The sequence below is a fragment of the Oncorhynchus keta genome, chromosome 13 (assembly GCF_023373465.1).
Source record: "Oncorhynchus keta strain PuntledgeMale-10-30-2019 chromosome 13, Oket_V2, whole genome shotgun sequence".
Taxonomy (NCBI): domain Eukaryota; kingdom Metazoa; phylum Chordata; class Actinopteri; order Salmoniformes; family Salmonidae; genus Oncorhynchus; species Oncorhynchus keta.
The window spans coordinates 36,103,382-36,117,684 of NC_068433.1; the positions used below are offsets into that span (position 1 = coordinate 36,103,382).

Below are 14,303 nucleotides of genomic sequence, written 5' to 3' on the forward strand. Positions count from 1 at the left end.
TCACATGCAAAGTGTATACAGTCCTTTCATTACTTCAAATGAAATTGATCCATAATCCTCCATTTTTACTCCACCAAACCAGGTAACTGGTTTAATGTCTAACACTTCCTCCAAACAGTGGTCAGATAACCCCAGTTCAATAACTGCCATCCTTCAAAACAGTGCATTTAAAAAAAAATCTGAAATAAGTTCAAAGAACTCATTATGCTAGTTCTCCATTTAATGTTTTCTATATGAACAAAACAGCTCATCCTGAGCTTTGGAATTAAACTGAAGAGGAAATGTTTGACTTACAAGGAAGTACTTGTGCCACTTGAGGCAATATTACATGCTTTGAGACCACTTTTCAGAAAGGTTACATTTAAATAGACATTCCATGGTGACACTATTCTCAAGAGTGTTCTCCCTACTAAACATGACATCACACTAAGTGAAATTGGCAGGTAGTATCCAACTTTTCTAGTAAGAACATATTTTCTGTTGCCAAACATTTGCTCGTGTCCCCTACCAAACATGGCAATTTCTGTACACAAAGCATGAAAAAAAAAAAAAAAAACGGGAACAAAGGATTACATAAGAAACCTTTTATTTACAAATGACCACAATTTGCATGGTTCCAGTCTGAATGCTTCCACATTTGAAATTAAGTTCAACAATCATTATAACAAATGTACAGTACATTTTATTTGACAACCCATAATTTAATCCCTTGAAAATAAATGTAATTGTGCTAAAGACATATCAAACAAATTGCTTCTGAAAAAAATACAGCAATCTTGCATAATATTAAAATATTTCAGCAAGTTAAAAGCAACTTCTAAATTGACAGTACCATGAGCCACATTCATAATGAAATAAATAACAAAACTTAACATCTTTCAGTCACAGCATTTATTTTTTGGGCAATGTGTTCATTTAGAAAAAAAAACAGCATCTTGTTTCTTCTAATATTTTAAGCCATTTAAATTGAAAGACTTGATTTGCACATCAAAGTATTTACAGCATTTTGACCTGAATTAGTTTTGGATAAGGCACAAGGAGAGAGAAGACAAAATTAAGACACAGGAACAAATGTTTACAACCCCTACCGCTAAATGCACCCCTCCCTCCCTGACACTTTTCACTGAGTCTCTGACTCATGCAAGTTCTAAAGTGTTGACAGTAGTACACAAAATGCAATTAAGAATAACTTAATTAACAATTCCAAATGCGCTCATGATTTGAAAATGAAGCTCAGTGTATTGTCTATTCTCCTTTTAGTTACCCCTGAATCTAAAAAGTTACCCCTGTCATTTCACAGTTCTATGAATTGGACCTTGCTAAGGAGCCTCATAAGCAATGGTTTTAAATCAGTGCTGATAATAAATTAAGGGTAGGTTGACCTTTAGAAAGAGAAGCCCCTCCATGTTTTCTAGTAATGGCATGGGCTGATTCAGAGCGCAGTTCACACTGGCTGTGCTGAACAGAATCTCTGCTGGGACAATGCTGGGAGGGCAGCCCACATAGCGGACAGCAACCTTGGCAAGGTCAGGCCACAGTAACTTCTTCAGGTTCCAGTAGTCCAGTGGATCACAGCTTTGATCAAGTATGTCCTCCTCCAAGTATTCCAGCACTGCCAGCTCTGATGATTTTGGCTTGTCCTCCTGTTTTATCTTGTGTCTGATGTCATCCATGAGCGCCCAGAGGTTGTCCTTGTTTGAGGGAGAACCGCTTGATGAAACTGGGACCTCTCCACCACATCCGTTGGATAGTGAAGGCTTTATCTCAATTGAGGTAGAAAGGGACACCTGAAGTTCACTGATGAGATCTTGTTTGCATTGCTCCGCCTCTTCCTCTGTGAACAAGGAAGTCTTGTACCGTGGGTCCAGCATTGTCGCCCAAGTGTACCTGGGGTCGTGTAGGGTCGACGACATCCTGCTAACCATCGCTTCCTTCAGAGACTTGAGCATGTTGTCGATGCCCATTGTCTCGTCAAAGAGCATGTCTATCTTCCGGTTGAGGATGTGGATCAGTGGTATGACTTGACCCAAAGTGGCAGTGCGATTGCTCATCTCCCTGCAGGCCACTTCGAAGGGCTTCAACGCATTGCATACCGACTGCATCACTTCCCACTGGTCGCAACTGATAATTTCCCTGAAGTTGCACTCTATTGACATCTCGTCGACCGCTTTCTTTTGTTCCACCAGACGTTCAAGCATGAAGAAGGATGTCCTCCATTTTGAGGGAACGTCCTGGATGAGGCAATTTTCAGGTAGCTGGTAAACCTTCTGCAATTCTGCCAACTTCTCCTTTGCTTTGTCTGAGCGATAAACGCGCTCGCAAATCTTCCGAGCGTTGCTTAGAAGGTTCTGGACCATCCTCTGACTCTTTATGGCTTCGTTCACAATTAGATCTATGGTGTGGCCAAAGCACTGCACGATGACATGGTTGTTGTCCTCCAGGACGTTCGCAATAGCATTGTTGTCGGTTACAGTGAATCCTTTCTTCAACCCTAAGGAGCTGATCCAGGTGTCCCAGAAGTATTCGAGCTGCTTCTGTATATTGAGCGTGTCATGGTCACAGTCTATCTGTGACACACTGAGGAGAGCGGAGCAGTGAAAGTCCTCGCCCTGAGGTCTAACACATGATTCGTATGAAACCCAGTGGGCAGTAAGAGTCAGAAATTCCCGAGTCTGGCTAGTGACCCAGATGCTTGTTGTAAAATGGACAATACCACTCTCAGCCTCTTTCAGGTGTGTGAGAACAACCTCCTTCACCCTCTCATACATGTCTGGTATGGCAGTGCTGGTGAAATACGAAGAGGAGGGTAGAGAATACTGAGGTTGAAGATACTCCAGTAATCGATTCAAACCAGTGTTCTCTACTAAGGCTGATGGCTGAAGATCCAGTGCAAGCATTTCTGCAACGAGTTTGGTGATTATTTTGGCAACCGGGTGGTATTCATCAAATCTTTCACAGTTTTCATCATACACAGAAGAAGTGTCCATGAGTTCGTGTTTAACGTGAATTTCAGCAGATGGCACATCACCTGAGATAGTACTGTTACTTTCAAGAACATTTCCATGAAATCTCTGCATGTGCCTGAATAAACAACTAGTTCCGAGGTTTGTCGTCTTTTTGCCCCGACTTATTGTGCGGCTACAGTGCAAACAAACCACCTTAGTGGGATCGGAAGGGGAAATAGAAAAATGATTCCACAACTTTGATGTCTTTTTACTGAACACAGAGTTGTGTGGCTTTTTCTCTTTGGCAGGGCTGTTAGTCAGTTTGGCTGGAACAGCCTCAGCAGCAGAGAAAGTAGCATAGGGATGAGGTGAGGAGTCCTTATCATTTGTGCTTTTTTGGTTTTTGAGGACATCGGGGTGCCTTCTCATTAGATGCCTCATCAAACAGCTGGTTCCGAAGTCTCCCCGTTTCCCCCGGCTGATGACACAGGGACAGTATCGGCAGAGGGCTTTAAGCTGATCCACTGGAGAGACGATGAAATGGTGCCACACTTCGGATTTCACACGTTTCATGATTTTTTTATTTTGTTGAAAAATTGAACTCGCCAGATCCTCTTTCAGGCCTGAGCCCTCGAGAGATAGATCACACATTGAGGGAGGTAAAGGAACATCCTCATCTCTAAGTCCAAAGCAGAGATTGAGGGAGGAATCCTGTTCTGATTGGTTTATTGTGTCATCAGACTCCTCCTTCACATCCATGCTTTCATCTTCGTTATGGGGCATTTCGTCAGATATTGTTTCTGGGGAGGATGGAGTGAAAGGGGATTCTTTTTTAATCTCCACTACTGAGTCCTGATGCAGCTGAGAGCGAGACAATAGTGTTGTTGGGTTTGTATATGGTGGTGGGATGTTCGAGCCCTGTCCATTTTCTTCAATGACAATTCCTCTGTGGGCTCTCCACATATGGCGTATCAGACAGCTTGTGCCCAGGTCTTTTCCATTTTTACCCCTGCTAAATTCATTCATGCAGTGTATGCATACTGCTTTGGAACTGTCAGCAGGGGACAGGTAGAAATGCTTCCACACAGCTGATCTTCTACGAGAACTTGAGTTTTTGGGAGTTGCAGCGAGGCTCTCACACCCACCTCCATCAATCGCTTCTTCATGGTTGTTGTTGGAATGTGAGGATGAGACTGTGCCAGTGTCGTTTTTGGCACCCTTTTCAAGTTTTGGTAACACTTTTTCTTTGGATGAAATGTCAGAGCCCTCTGCTGAAGAGGTGGACTGTGAAGAGTTCTTTCGTGAGGCAGGAGTAGTAATGCTAGCTGCCAGGCTTCCGTTACTTGATGAATTTGAGGGGGGTATTACACATGAGGCAACTGAGGCAGTCAGAGTATTTGAGGAGAGGTCACCATCTTGTAAAAGCACAGTGGGGTGAGCCCTTCGTACGTGCCTCATTAAACAACTTGTACTTAGGTCCTTCTCGTTCTTACCTCGACTGAACTCTTTCATGCAGTACATACAGATTGCTTTGGTACCATCGCGTGGAGATATGCAGAAATGGTTCCAGGCAGGGGATTTCTTCCTGGGATTAGCATTAGTGGGACTTCTCATGGATGACAATAGGCTTTGAGTGACAGCATCCATCGCAACATCATAAAGAGTGCTTGTGTACCCACTAAGCATACTACTGTAATCATCTGTATTGTCATCTGTATCGTCTCTAGTAACAAAGGGGCCTACAGAACTATCATACGATAACCTTTCATCCTCTTGGGTCCCCTTCATACTGTTTGGATCCTCTTCCTCATTATGTTCAGATGTGCCATTTTCTATCTTGACCGCAGTGTTAAGATTTAGGATTTTGTTTGAAATGGCTGGAGAAGTAGGCCCAAGAGAGTCCTCTTTATCACATGCCTCATCTGCTTCATTGACAGACTCATTAATTGTTAATTGTCCATCAACCTGAGAAATAGATAAATTGTCTGGTTCCTCCTCGTGAATAGAAGCCACGGGTGAAGAGTCTTTAGCCAGTGTTTTAGACGGACAAAAGGTTTTTGCGTCTGCAGTGTCATGGGGGGTGATGCTGTATGATTTAAACACGTAGCCATCTTGCCCCTCAATTTTTAGACATGTTCCTTTTGCCTCTCTTTTCTTGTTTTCTATGCCATTAGTTTCTGAGTCTATTACATCTTCACTCTTAAGAGAGAGGTCTTCCTCTCCATCCATGTTAGCCGACCAAAGTTCTGGGGGAAAATCAAATTTTCTTATGGAATGCAGCTTGCCAAATGTTCATGAGTGTGTGAGCATTTCTCACGCCAAAGTTTCAGTCTTGTCCAGATCAGAAGGAGCAAGCTTGTAGTCCATTTTCTCTATTTACGAAAGTGTCAAGAGACGTTTCCACCTTTTCTAGTCGGCTCTGGAATGAGAGAGAAATTCAATAAAACATTTGATATTTCAGCAAATAGCAGATAAAAACAAGTTGACTGACTAGAAACGGTTTAGCATGTCAGGCTGCAATCCAAAGGTCCTCAAATTACCCCTAAAATGGGTGTTTGAGATTTATATTATATTAGCCATGCTTAGCGGTATGACAGTGCAGAGTTCTACCTGCTAATTAATTGCACCCACCTGGTGTCCCAGGTCTAAATCAGTCCGTGATTAGAGAGGAACAACTAAATAAAATGCAGTGTAACTGGCTTCAAGGTCCAGATTGATACTACCCTACCATTGTTTAAGTGGTATCCCACCCAAAACATGTACATTCAATTGGTTTCAATGTTGGTGAGCATTGCTTCCAGCAATGACTAACTTTGGGATCCTTTAAACCCAATTTTATTTACCTTGATTTAACTAGGCAAGTCAGTTTTAAGAACAAATTCTTATTTTCAATGACAAAATGTAAAGTCTAGCATTCATTGGTGACATTTTATCAAAGTAGTTATGTTACTAATTTAATGTAATTAAATGGGAGTATAATTTCCCAATTTATGATCGAAAAATAGCCTAGAACACAAATTGTTATTGGTTATCAAATTAAAACGGTTTCATGGTTGCCACAGTAAGTAAACCTTATTAGCAATAATGTCTAATTTGCCTAAAAAATAAACTGCTTATTTACACAGGGATAGTGAGTTCTTTAAGATCAACTAACCCAGAACAAGAGACAAATGGGGAATTAATCGTTATTCGTGCATGCAGCCAGCTACCAGCAAACCACAACAAATGTTGTGTTTCACCAAAACTGTAGCAACCAGACATAATCCGATTGGATCATAATTATGTCTGGAATCTAGACAAATCAACGAGAGTAGTATTATACTCCTTTTTCTAACTAGAACGTTATCCAACTGCTAACGAGCTAGTTAGCTTGACAGCTAGCTAGCTACAGGAGCCTTATTTCCTGATACAGCGTTAGTTGGCTGGCTAGTACTTTTCCGGGTAGCTAACGAGCAACATCCAGGATTACGGTGTGACACATTGATTTGCTTTAAAATAGTAGCTATTTCACACAACTCATAATTTGGAGCCAATTGAGGTACTGCTAACCCTAGCTAGCCAGCCAAGTTAATAGCAATGCCAGTGTCTGAGGCTAGCTAGGTTAGCTACACAAAAACATACACTGTATAGGTTTCTAAAACAGAAATCGGAAACCATAACTTCACAAACGGACTATCCTTTCAACTACATATATGAAGCAGCCTGTGTATTAACTGGCAACAGTATGGAACCTGGTCGTGCCAGCTAGCTAGGCCACACTGGGCATAACCTGTCTGGTGAGACAGAACCAGATCCTTCCCTGGTATTAGAACAGAAGAACCACAGACCAACCGAATCAGCCCAGTACATTACTCACGACGTTATTTTAACAAAGAGACCCCCTAGAAATCACAGACCAATATAGTATACATACCTTAATCTTAGTGTATAAATCAATGGCTTTCTGTTACTAAACAGTTAAATACGACACATTTGTTTGATCCAGAGGGGGATTTACTTCGTTGCTTTGTCTCCTAGCAGTTCACATTCAGTTGAAGCAGGTCCACACAGCGTCGGACGGAAGAAACACGCTTTATGATGTCACTGGGTTGAAGGGTTTTCCAATATGGCGACAGGGACAATAAAAAAAAAAAAAGATTCTTCGATAAAGCAACACGTCTTAATAGATCGATACGTGCATACTACTTCTTGACAGATGTTAGCATTATTGGCATTGTTTTGCAAATGCCATAGCCAATACAGGGACAATAATCAATTTTTACCAACGGTGTTTGTTTTTCTCCTGTTATTACTGCTCTTAAATGTTAACCTTACCAACGGGGTTTCTTGACCTGAAGTGTCTCTCCCAGGGGCACTGAAATCATCACGGGTGGGCATATGGTTTACAAAACAAAGCTCCACACATTTATGAACATATTTGACTTGTCTTATTTCTTGAAGCACAGGCATAATACATTGTTATAAAAGGCTTGATGTATAGTCATTGTTTACTAATCACTGCTGAGAACAATGAATGTGAAATCTAAATGCTACTATATGTGGAGTGAGTCTAAATTTAGACTGTCTCAACCAGCATGAAACACACATTAAATGGGAATTTGAATGATAATACAGACTGAATTTAGAACAAATTACTAGGCTGCATGTATGTAAATCCTCATGCATGCTTTGAGGCTTCACAGGACAGGGGGCAGATGGGGCCAAAGATGGTGTATAGTTTACTCTGGCCATTTGTGAACATATTTGAAAGGTTCCTGTCTGTGTAAGTGGGCTTTCCCTCTCTCCGTGAGCATGCTTTCTCGCATGAGCTCATGGTTCCTCCATAATATCTGCCATGCTCACACGGGAGAGGCAACATCTGGTTCAAAGGTATTTGTTATTTTATTAGGATCCCAATTAGCTGTAGTGAAAGCAGCAGCTACTTTTCCTGGGGTCCACATGAAACATGACATATTACAGAAAATGTAGACAAGAACTGCTCAAGGACAGGGCAACATATATTTAAAAACAGCACACACAGACTACATGTTGGGGCGGCAGGGTAGCCTAGTGGTTAGAGCATTGGACCGAAAGGTTGCAAGTTCAAATCCCTGAGCTGACAAGGTACAAAATCTGTCGTTCTGCCCTTGAACAGGCAGTTTGAACACTGTTCCTAGGCCGTCATTGAAAATAAGAATTTGTTCTTAACTGACTTGCCTAGTAAAATAAAGGTTAAAAAAATCAAATAAAAAAAATCAATACACACAATATCTAGGTAAAATAGGGAAGCGGCATTGTGCTGTGAGGTGTTGCTTTAGCTGTTTTTTATTTATTTTTTAAACCAGGTTTGCTGTTCATTTGAGCAAAATGAGATGGAAGGGAGTTCCATGCAATAATGGCTCTACTGTATGCTTTCTTGAATTTGTTCTGGATTTGGGGACTGTGAAAACCCCCTGGGGGCAACTGGGAAAAATAGTTTAGAATGGTCATCAACTCGATATTCCAAGTAAGGAACTTGGGCCTCTTTGTAGAGCTCCAGCTTTCCGACCAGAAGATCACTGACGTTATGATTTAACATAGTTCCCAGTTGTCTTGAAATCACCATAAAGCAATGATTGATGTATTTAAAGGGCAGTGGCCATGCTGACAGCGATCCACAATCCACAACACGTTTTTCAACTATTTGTTCAGTACTGCACGGTCTGTTAAATTGAACGTTCGAGAATTTAAAAACTTACTGAACACTGCCCTGTTATATTTAGTGTCCCCTCAGTACTTACAATGCACACTTGAGGACTTGAGTGGCTCTGTTTCTATGGTAAGCTTAAAGGGGCAGCTGAACATTTTTGTCTCATCTGATATTTTGTCTGAAAGACTCAGGTCACACAATATTAAATTGAGCAAAATACCACATTACTCCTTATTAGTCATACACTCCTTGTTTTATAAACAGTACTAAGCATACTCATCCATTTTGATGTGTTTTTTGGTGTAATTAATGGCTGGTAAAAAATCTGAGTGGCTGGTAGATTTTTAAAAATTTTACCTGCCACAGTGGCTGGTAAACAAAAAAGTTAGTTGTAGGCCCTGGTAGTAGCAAGGACTGAGAAGTGAGAATGAGATAGTCAGGTACATACATTCACTGTCACTCACCAATGCAGGATAGGAAGGGTATGTCGTGAAAATTCTACACATGGGACACTAAAGTCAATCTTAAATTAATAATTCTTTATTAACAGCAAGCTGGAGGTCACCGTCAGACTTAGATGCATAAAGTATCGGTCTGAAGTCCTGCATGTCCTCTTCTATACTGCTTATTCATTATTCATACTTAATTCATCATTACAACTCCTGGCCCTAGCTATAGTATATAACCAGAGCCCAGTTTTCCTGAGGGGTATACTATTATGCACGCTATATAAAACATTCATTCAAGCAATTCTATTCATGATTTACAGTCCAAATTTTATTATTTTTGTAATATCTAGTTTTCCAGTGAGTTGTTTAACCTGTGTGTTGATGCTGTCACTGTTAGAATGCCTCTTGAAGTGTTTCTCTATTTACAGTGAACCCCTCAGTTTGCTTGTAAGTTTATTACGAAAGATCTCACCATGAAAGCCTTAAAACGTCTGCATCATGCTTTCAAGTCATGTACGTGTACACGTGACATTTACGTGTCACATGTTAGTTTAAGTGTCTGTTTAGTTTATTATTAAAGATCTCACCATGAACGCCTTAAACATCTACATGATTTTGTAAAAAATATTTCCATTTGCCAGAGTAATGAAATTCATTTCATTTGTTGATTTAGCTAAAATAGGCATATCACTTAAACAAAAATTATTAGAATAGTTGATTTGTAGATATGCCTATTTCTCAAATCAATACGGACACAAAGGCTTCTTTGTTGCAGGTAGCCCTATTCAGAAATAAGAGGTAGCCTAGGTCTCGAGTGGCACATTCAAAACCACTCGGAACACAGCAATCTCTGAATTCTGACTTCATTGCGTTCAAGACAACTAGGAACTCGGGGGAGAAACACGAGCTCTGACTAGAAAAAATAGTTTTGAACAGTGATCCAACTCGGTATTCCAAGTCAGAAACTCTGGCATCTTTCTCTGACCTGAAAATCACTGATGTCATGATTTGACCTCGTTTTTCCCCCAGAGTTCCAAGTTTACCACAAATGTACTGGTTCAGACAGACACAATCACTGTGTCACATCGTTTATAAGAATGATCGGACCAAGGCGCAGCGTACTTTGAGTTCCACATAATTTTAATTAATAAAGTGAAACTTAAGCAAAGACGAAACAAATAAAGAATAAACTAACCGTGACGATGATGCAGTGCTAACAGGCAACTAAACAAACAATATCCCATAACCCACAGTTGGAAAAATGCAACTTAATTGTGATCCCCAATTAGAGACGATTACCAGCTGCCTCTAATTGGGAATCATACACAAACCCCAACATAGAAAATCAAACCTAGAACCCCACATAGAAATAATAAAGAAGACTAAAACCCCTAGTCAAGCCCTGACCTACTCTACCATAGAAAATACATGTTTTCTAAGGTCAGGACGTGACACACTGTCACCATGCAATCCTTAGGCTATACATTTCTGTGGATATGTCTTGTGGTTAAAAGCAGGGCTTGGAATTGAAGGGGTAAGTGAGGATATAGGCCTAAACCTTGTTATTTAGGCGGGCAAAAAGCATATGCTTGTTTGCTTATCCTTAGAAAAAAAAAAAAAAGTCTGGGTTATACAAAGTGATCATATCCACATCGATGGGACAGTAGTGGAGAGGGTAGTAAAGTTAAGTTCCTCGGCGTACACATCACAGATAAACTGAATTGGTCCACCCACACAGACAGCATCGTGAAGAAGTCGCAGCAGCGCCTCTTCAACCTCAGGAGGCTGAAGAAATTTGGCTTGTCACCAAAAGCACTCACAAACTTCTACAGATGCACAATCGAGAGTATCCTGTCGGGCTGTATCACCACCTGGTACGGCAACTGCTCCACCTACAACCGTAAGCCTCTCCAGAGGGTAGTGAGGTCTGCACAACGCATTACCGGGGGCAAACGACCTGCCCTCCAGGACAACTACACCACCCGATATCACAGGAAGGCCATAAAGATCATCAAGGACAACAACCACCCGAGCCACTGCCTGTTCACCCCGCTATCATCCAGAAGGCGAGGTCAGTACAGGTGCATCAAAGCAGGGACTGAGAGACTGAAAAACAGCTTCTAATCTCAAGGTCATTAGACTGTTAAACAGCCATCACTAACATTGAGTGGCTGCTGCCAACACACCGTCTCAACTCCAGCCACTTTAATAATGGGAACTGATGGGAATTGATGTAAAATATATCACTGGTCACTTTAAACAATGATACTTAATATAATGTTTACATACCTTACATTATTCATCTCATATGTATATACTGTACTCGATACCATCTACTGCATCTTGCCTATGCCGTCTGTACCATCACTCATTCATATCTTTATGTACATACTCTTTATCCCTTTACACTTGTATGTATAAGGTTGTAGTTTTGGAATCGTTAGGTTAGATAACTTGTTGGTTATTACCGCATTGTTGGAACTAGAAGCACAAGCATTTCGCTACACTCGCATTAACATCTAACCATGTGTATGTGACAAATACATTTGATTTGATAAAGTGATCTAGGCTATAATAAAGATTAACTCCACAATTAATTTCTGCATAGTCTACTAGCCTATCGAAGGTCTTGCTCAGCCTCATCATCACAGGAAAAGTTTGGTTATTTAATTAAATGCTCCCTAATTTAGAATATTAGTGGTAGGCTATGCATACAGCAAAAGACCAAAAAGATAGAATCGGGATGGGTCTATTCATAGACCAAACAGTTTAACGGGTACAGCTTTGATTCAGGGGAATCGCATTGAATCAGGCTATTCATTTCAGTGCAGTTGCTTTATTACCCATAACTTTAACTGAAACGGAACCAAAAACATCCCAGCCTGTTTTGATCGCAGCTCAGGATGAAGCCTGAGCATTTCAGCAGTATGTCATTGATTTAGCTAATAATCGCCTACAGATTTGACACAAAGGAAGACATACATTTAATCTGGGTTTGACAAATAACCTGACGAGGATGCTTTGATTTTCCCCCATATTGTTTGTTCCCAATTAGGCTAAATGTAGTCCTATTAATGAGCTTTTGATGTTGTCCTATTCATTTGCATAGGCTAACCATTGCAATCAATTATATTTACTATCTTCTGTTTGTTATGAATAAACAGGCATCAGGGGAAAAAATATATATAATAATTTGTTTCGATGCTCCCCCACATAAATTAATGTTACTTTACCTTACAGATAACAAAGTCAGCTAATTTCCACCTCATTCATAAGTAAATATATTTGATTCATACACTGGCTTGTCTGGCTGGCATGTTTTCATTTTAAAACTGGCCTTCCCTTATCTACACTGAAATAATACATCAGTAGTCCGCTATTATTATTATTTTTTTTAAATATAGCATTAGTACACCATTGTGGTTGAATATATCTATTGTAGGTCCTAGGATACAACCATGATTAATGTTGCACTAACAAATACCGTCAAGGGATATGTTAAAATGTACAATAATGAATACCTTGTGAAACAGCTGTGAAAACCTATCAGACAATATTTAAGATTTAAATATATAAACATTAGAAATAAATGAAATTATATTTCATATTATTACTAATACATCTTTTACATAGCTCTTGGAGGGCCAGAAAATAAATTAACCAAGGACAATATTTTTTACCTGGTCAAAAACCTCCACATGCTTCTCAGCCCATGCCTGAAGGTGGTCCTCGAAGACGTTCTGATCTGGTTTGACAACTTTCACCACATCAGGTGGAGTTTCAATGACCTCAAAGTACGTTATACAAAAATAGAAACAGACAAAAAACACGAAGCCAATCACATATTTTAATACTCCACTCTATGCAATAATTGTATATACAATTGCATTGTTTACCTCAGTAAACAGCTACGGCTCCCGTCCGTACAGCAGGCGATAGATAGGGTGAGTACTCTGGAGGCCCTGGACGCTGCTGTTGTGTGCAAAGAGAATTACCTTCAGGTTGTCCTCCCACCATTCCTTCCCGTCAAGGGACTTGCCCATGGTAGTCTTGAGGGTCTGGTTAGTCCGTTCATCCAAACCTGGAGTCACAATACATCTACACTTGCACATTATGTATACACTGTACTATCAGTGTCAATTTCGAAAAATATATAAATTACTGGAAGCCTCTGCGAAACAATGCTACAGCCATTACATTATTAACCACGAACATGTAAGCTAACATTGACAGAAGGATTGCCTAGAGCTAGCTAGCGCTTAGCCAAGCAACATTTGGTTAACATCAAGCTAGCGAAATGTTAAACGCTATTTTCATACAAATATTAACACTTTAACACATTTTATCGTGACGTCACATATTTACATATATTACCTGAACTATACTGAGCCTTTGTTCATAGAAAATAAAACAAATAGGATATAAAATATTGAAAAAAAGTACAGAACGTTTGGACGTACAGAAACCTCCATTAGTTAAAATGAAAATTTCAACCAGTTTTTCCACTCGGTTAAAACTCCCTTCAATTGCCTTCAAACATCACCAAACTCATGGACTATGTAGTTAACCATGTTACCTGAATATTTTGAGAGTCAAAATGACATTTTGCACATTACATACCTGAATGTAAAATGACGAGATGGAGAAGTAGTTTTCAGTAATAGGCATTCTCCAAGATTAAAGGAAAAACCATCACTCACTAACGCTCCCCATTGATGTCACAGCTCCACTTAGCGGCAGTATCATATACTTTACTTTAAATGCAAATACATGGGAGGCCAATAAAATGATACAAGGGATGGCTTCATAAAATAGCAAACAAAATAAAACATAAAAAATATGACCCATACATATTTAAGTGTGTCACATATACACATGGCATATGCTTGGGTACTACCTTGACATCTCTGATCTGCTTGCCACAATAAATGAATGCTAGAACATTGGTAGCCAGGATTAGCTATTTGTATCGAGTCTCTTAATAATTGCATAACAGTGCAAGTTAGACACATTATCTTTGTTTATATGTGAGCACCTGTTTTTTTGTCTGTCCTGTCAATGTTGAGTGATCACACATGCCTCAGCACGCATAGAAGGTTACTTGCCTGCTTGCAAATGTGTGCTAAAAGTAGAGATGTTTCATAGTATTTCTGATGGTCTTAACTCCCCACCACCAATTCAATGTTTTTTCAAAACCACGAAAACACCACTGCAATATAGGCCTACACTCAGAAAAAAATA

At 40.0% G+C, this 14,303-nt stretch overlaps 1 protein-coding gene across 6 annotated transcripts; it reads right to left on the minus strand.

The window, feature by feature from the left end:
* Window positions 1–569: 569 nt before the first annotated feature.
* LOC118392250 (zinc finger BED domain-containing protein 4-like) lies at window positions 570–13,798 on the minus strand. Of its 6 annotated transcripts, XM_035784039.2 has the most exons (4): window positions 13,683–13,787; window positions 12,959–13,143; window positions 12,743–12,850; window positions 570–5,364 (listed from the first exon to the last, which is right to left on the minus strand). In XM_035784039.2, exon 4 carries the CDS (start codon window positions 5,172–5,174, stop codon window positions 1,350–1,352), a length of 3,825 nt encoding a protein of 1,274 aa, XP_035639932.1. In that variant the 5' UTR covers window positions 5,175–5,364; window positions 12,743–12,850; window positions 12,959–13,143; window positions 13,683–13,787; the 3' UTR covers window positions 570–1,349. The 6 variants fall into 6 exon arrangements, 5 of the variants coding, with proteins under 5 accessions (XP_035639932.1, XP_052316013.1, XP_052316015.1 ...); XM_052460053.1 differs by having other exon boundaries at window positions 12,743–13,143; XM_052460055.1 differs by having other exon boundaries at window positions 13,058–13,751.
* Window positions 13,799–14,303: the final 505 nt, after the last annotated feature.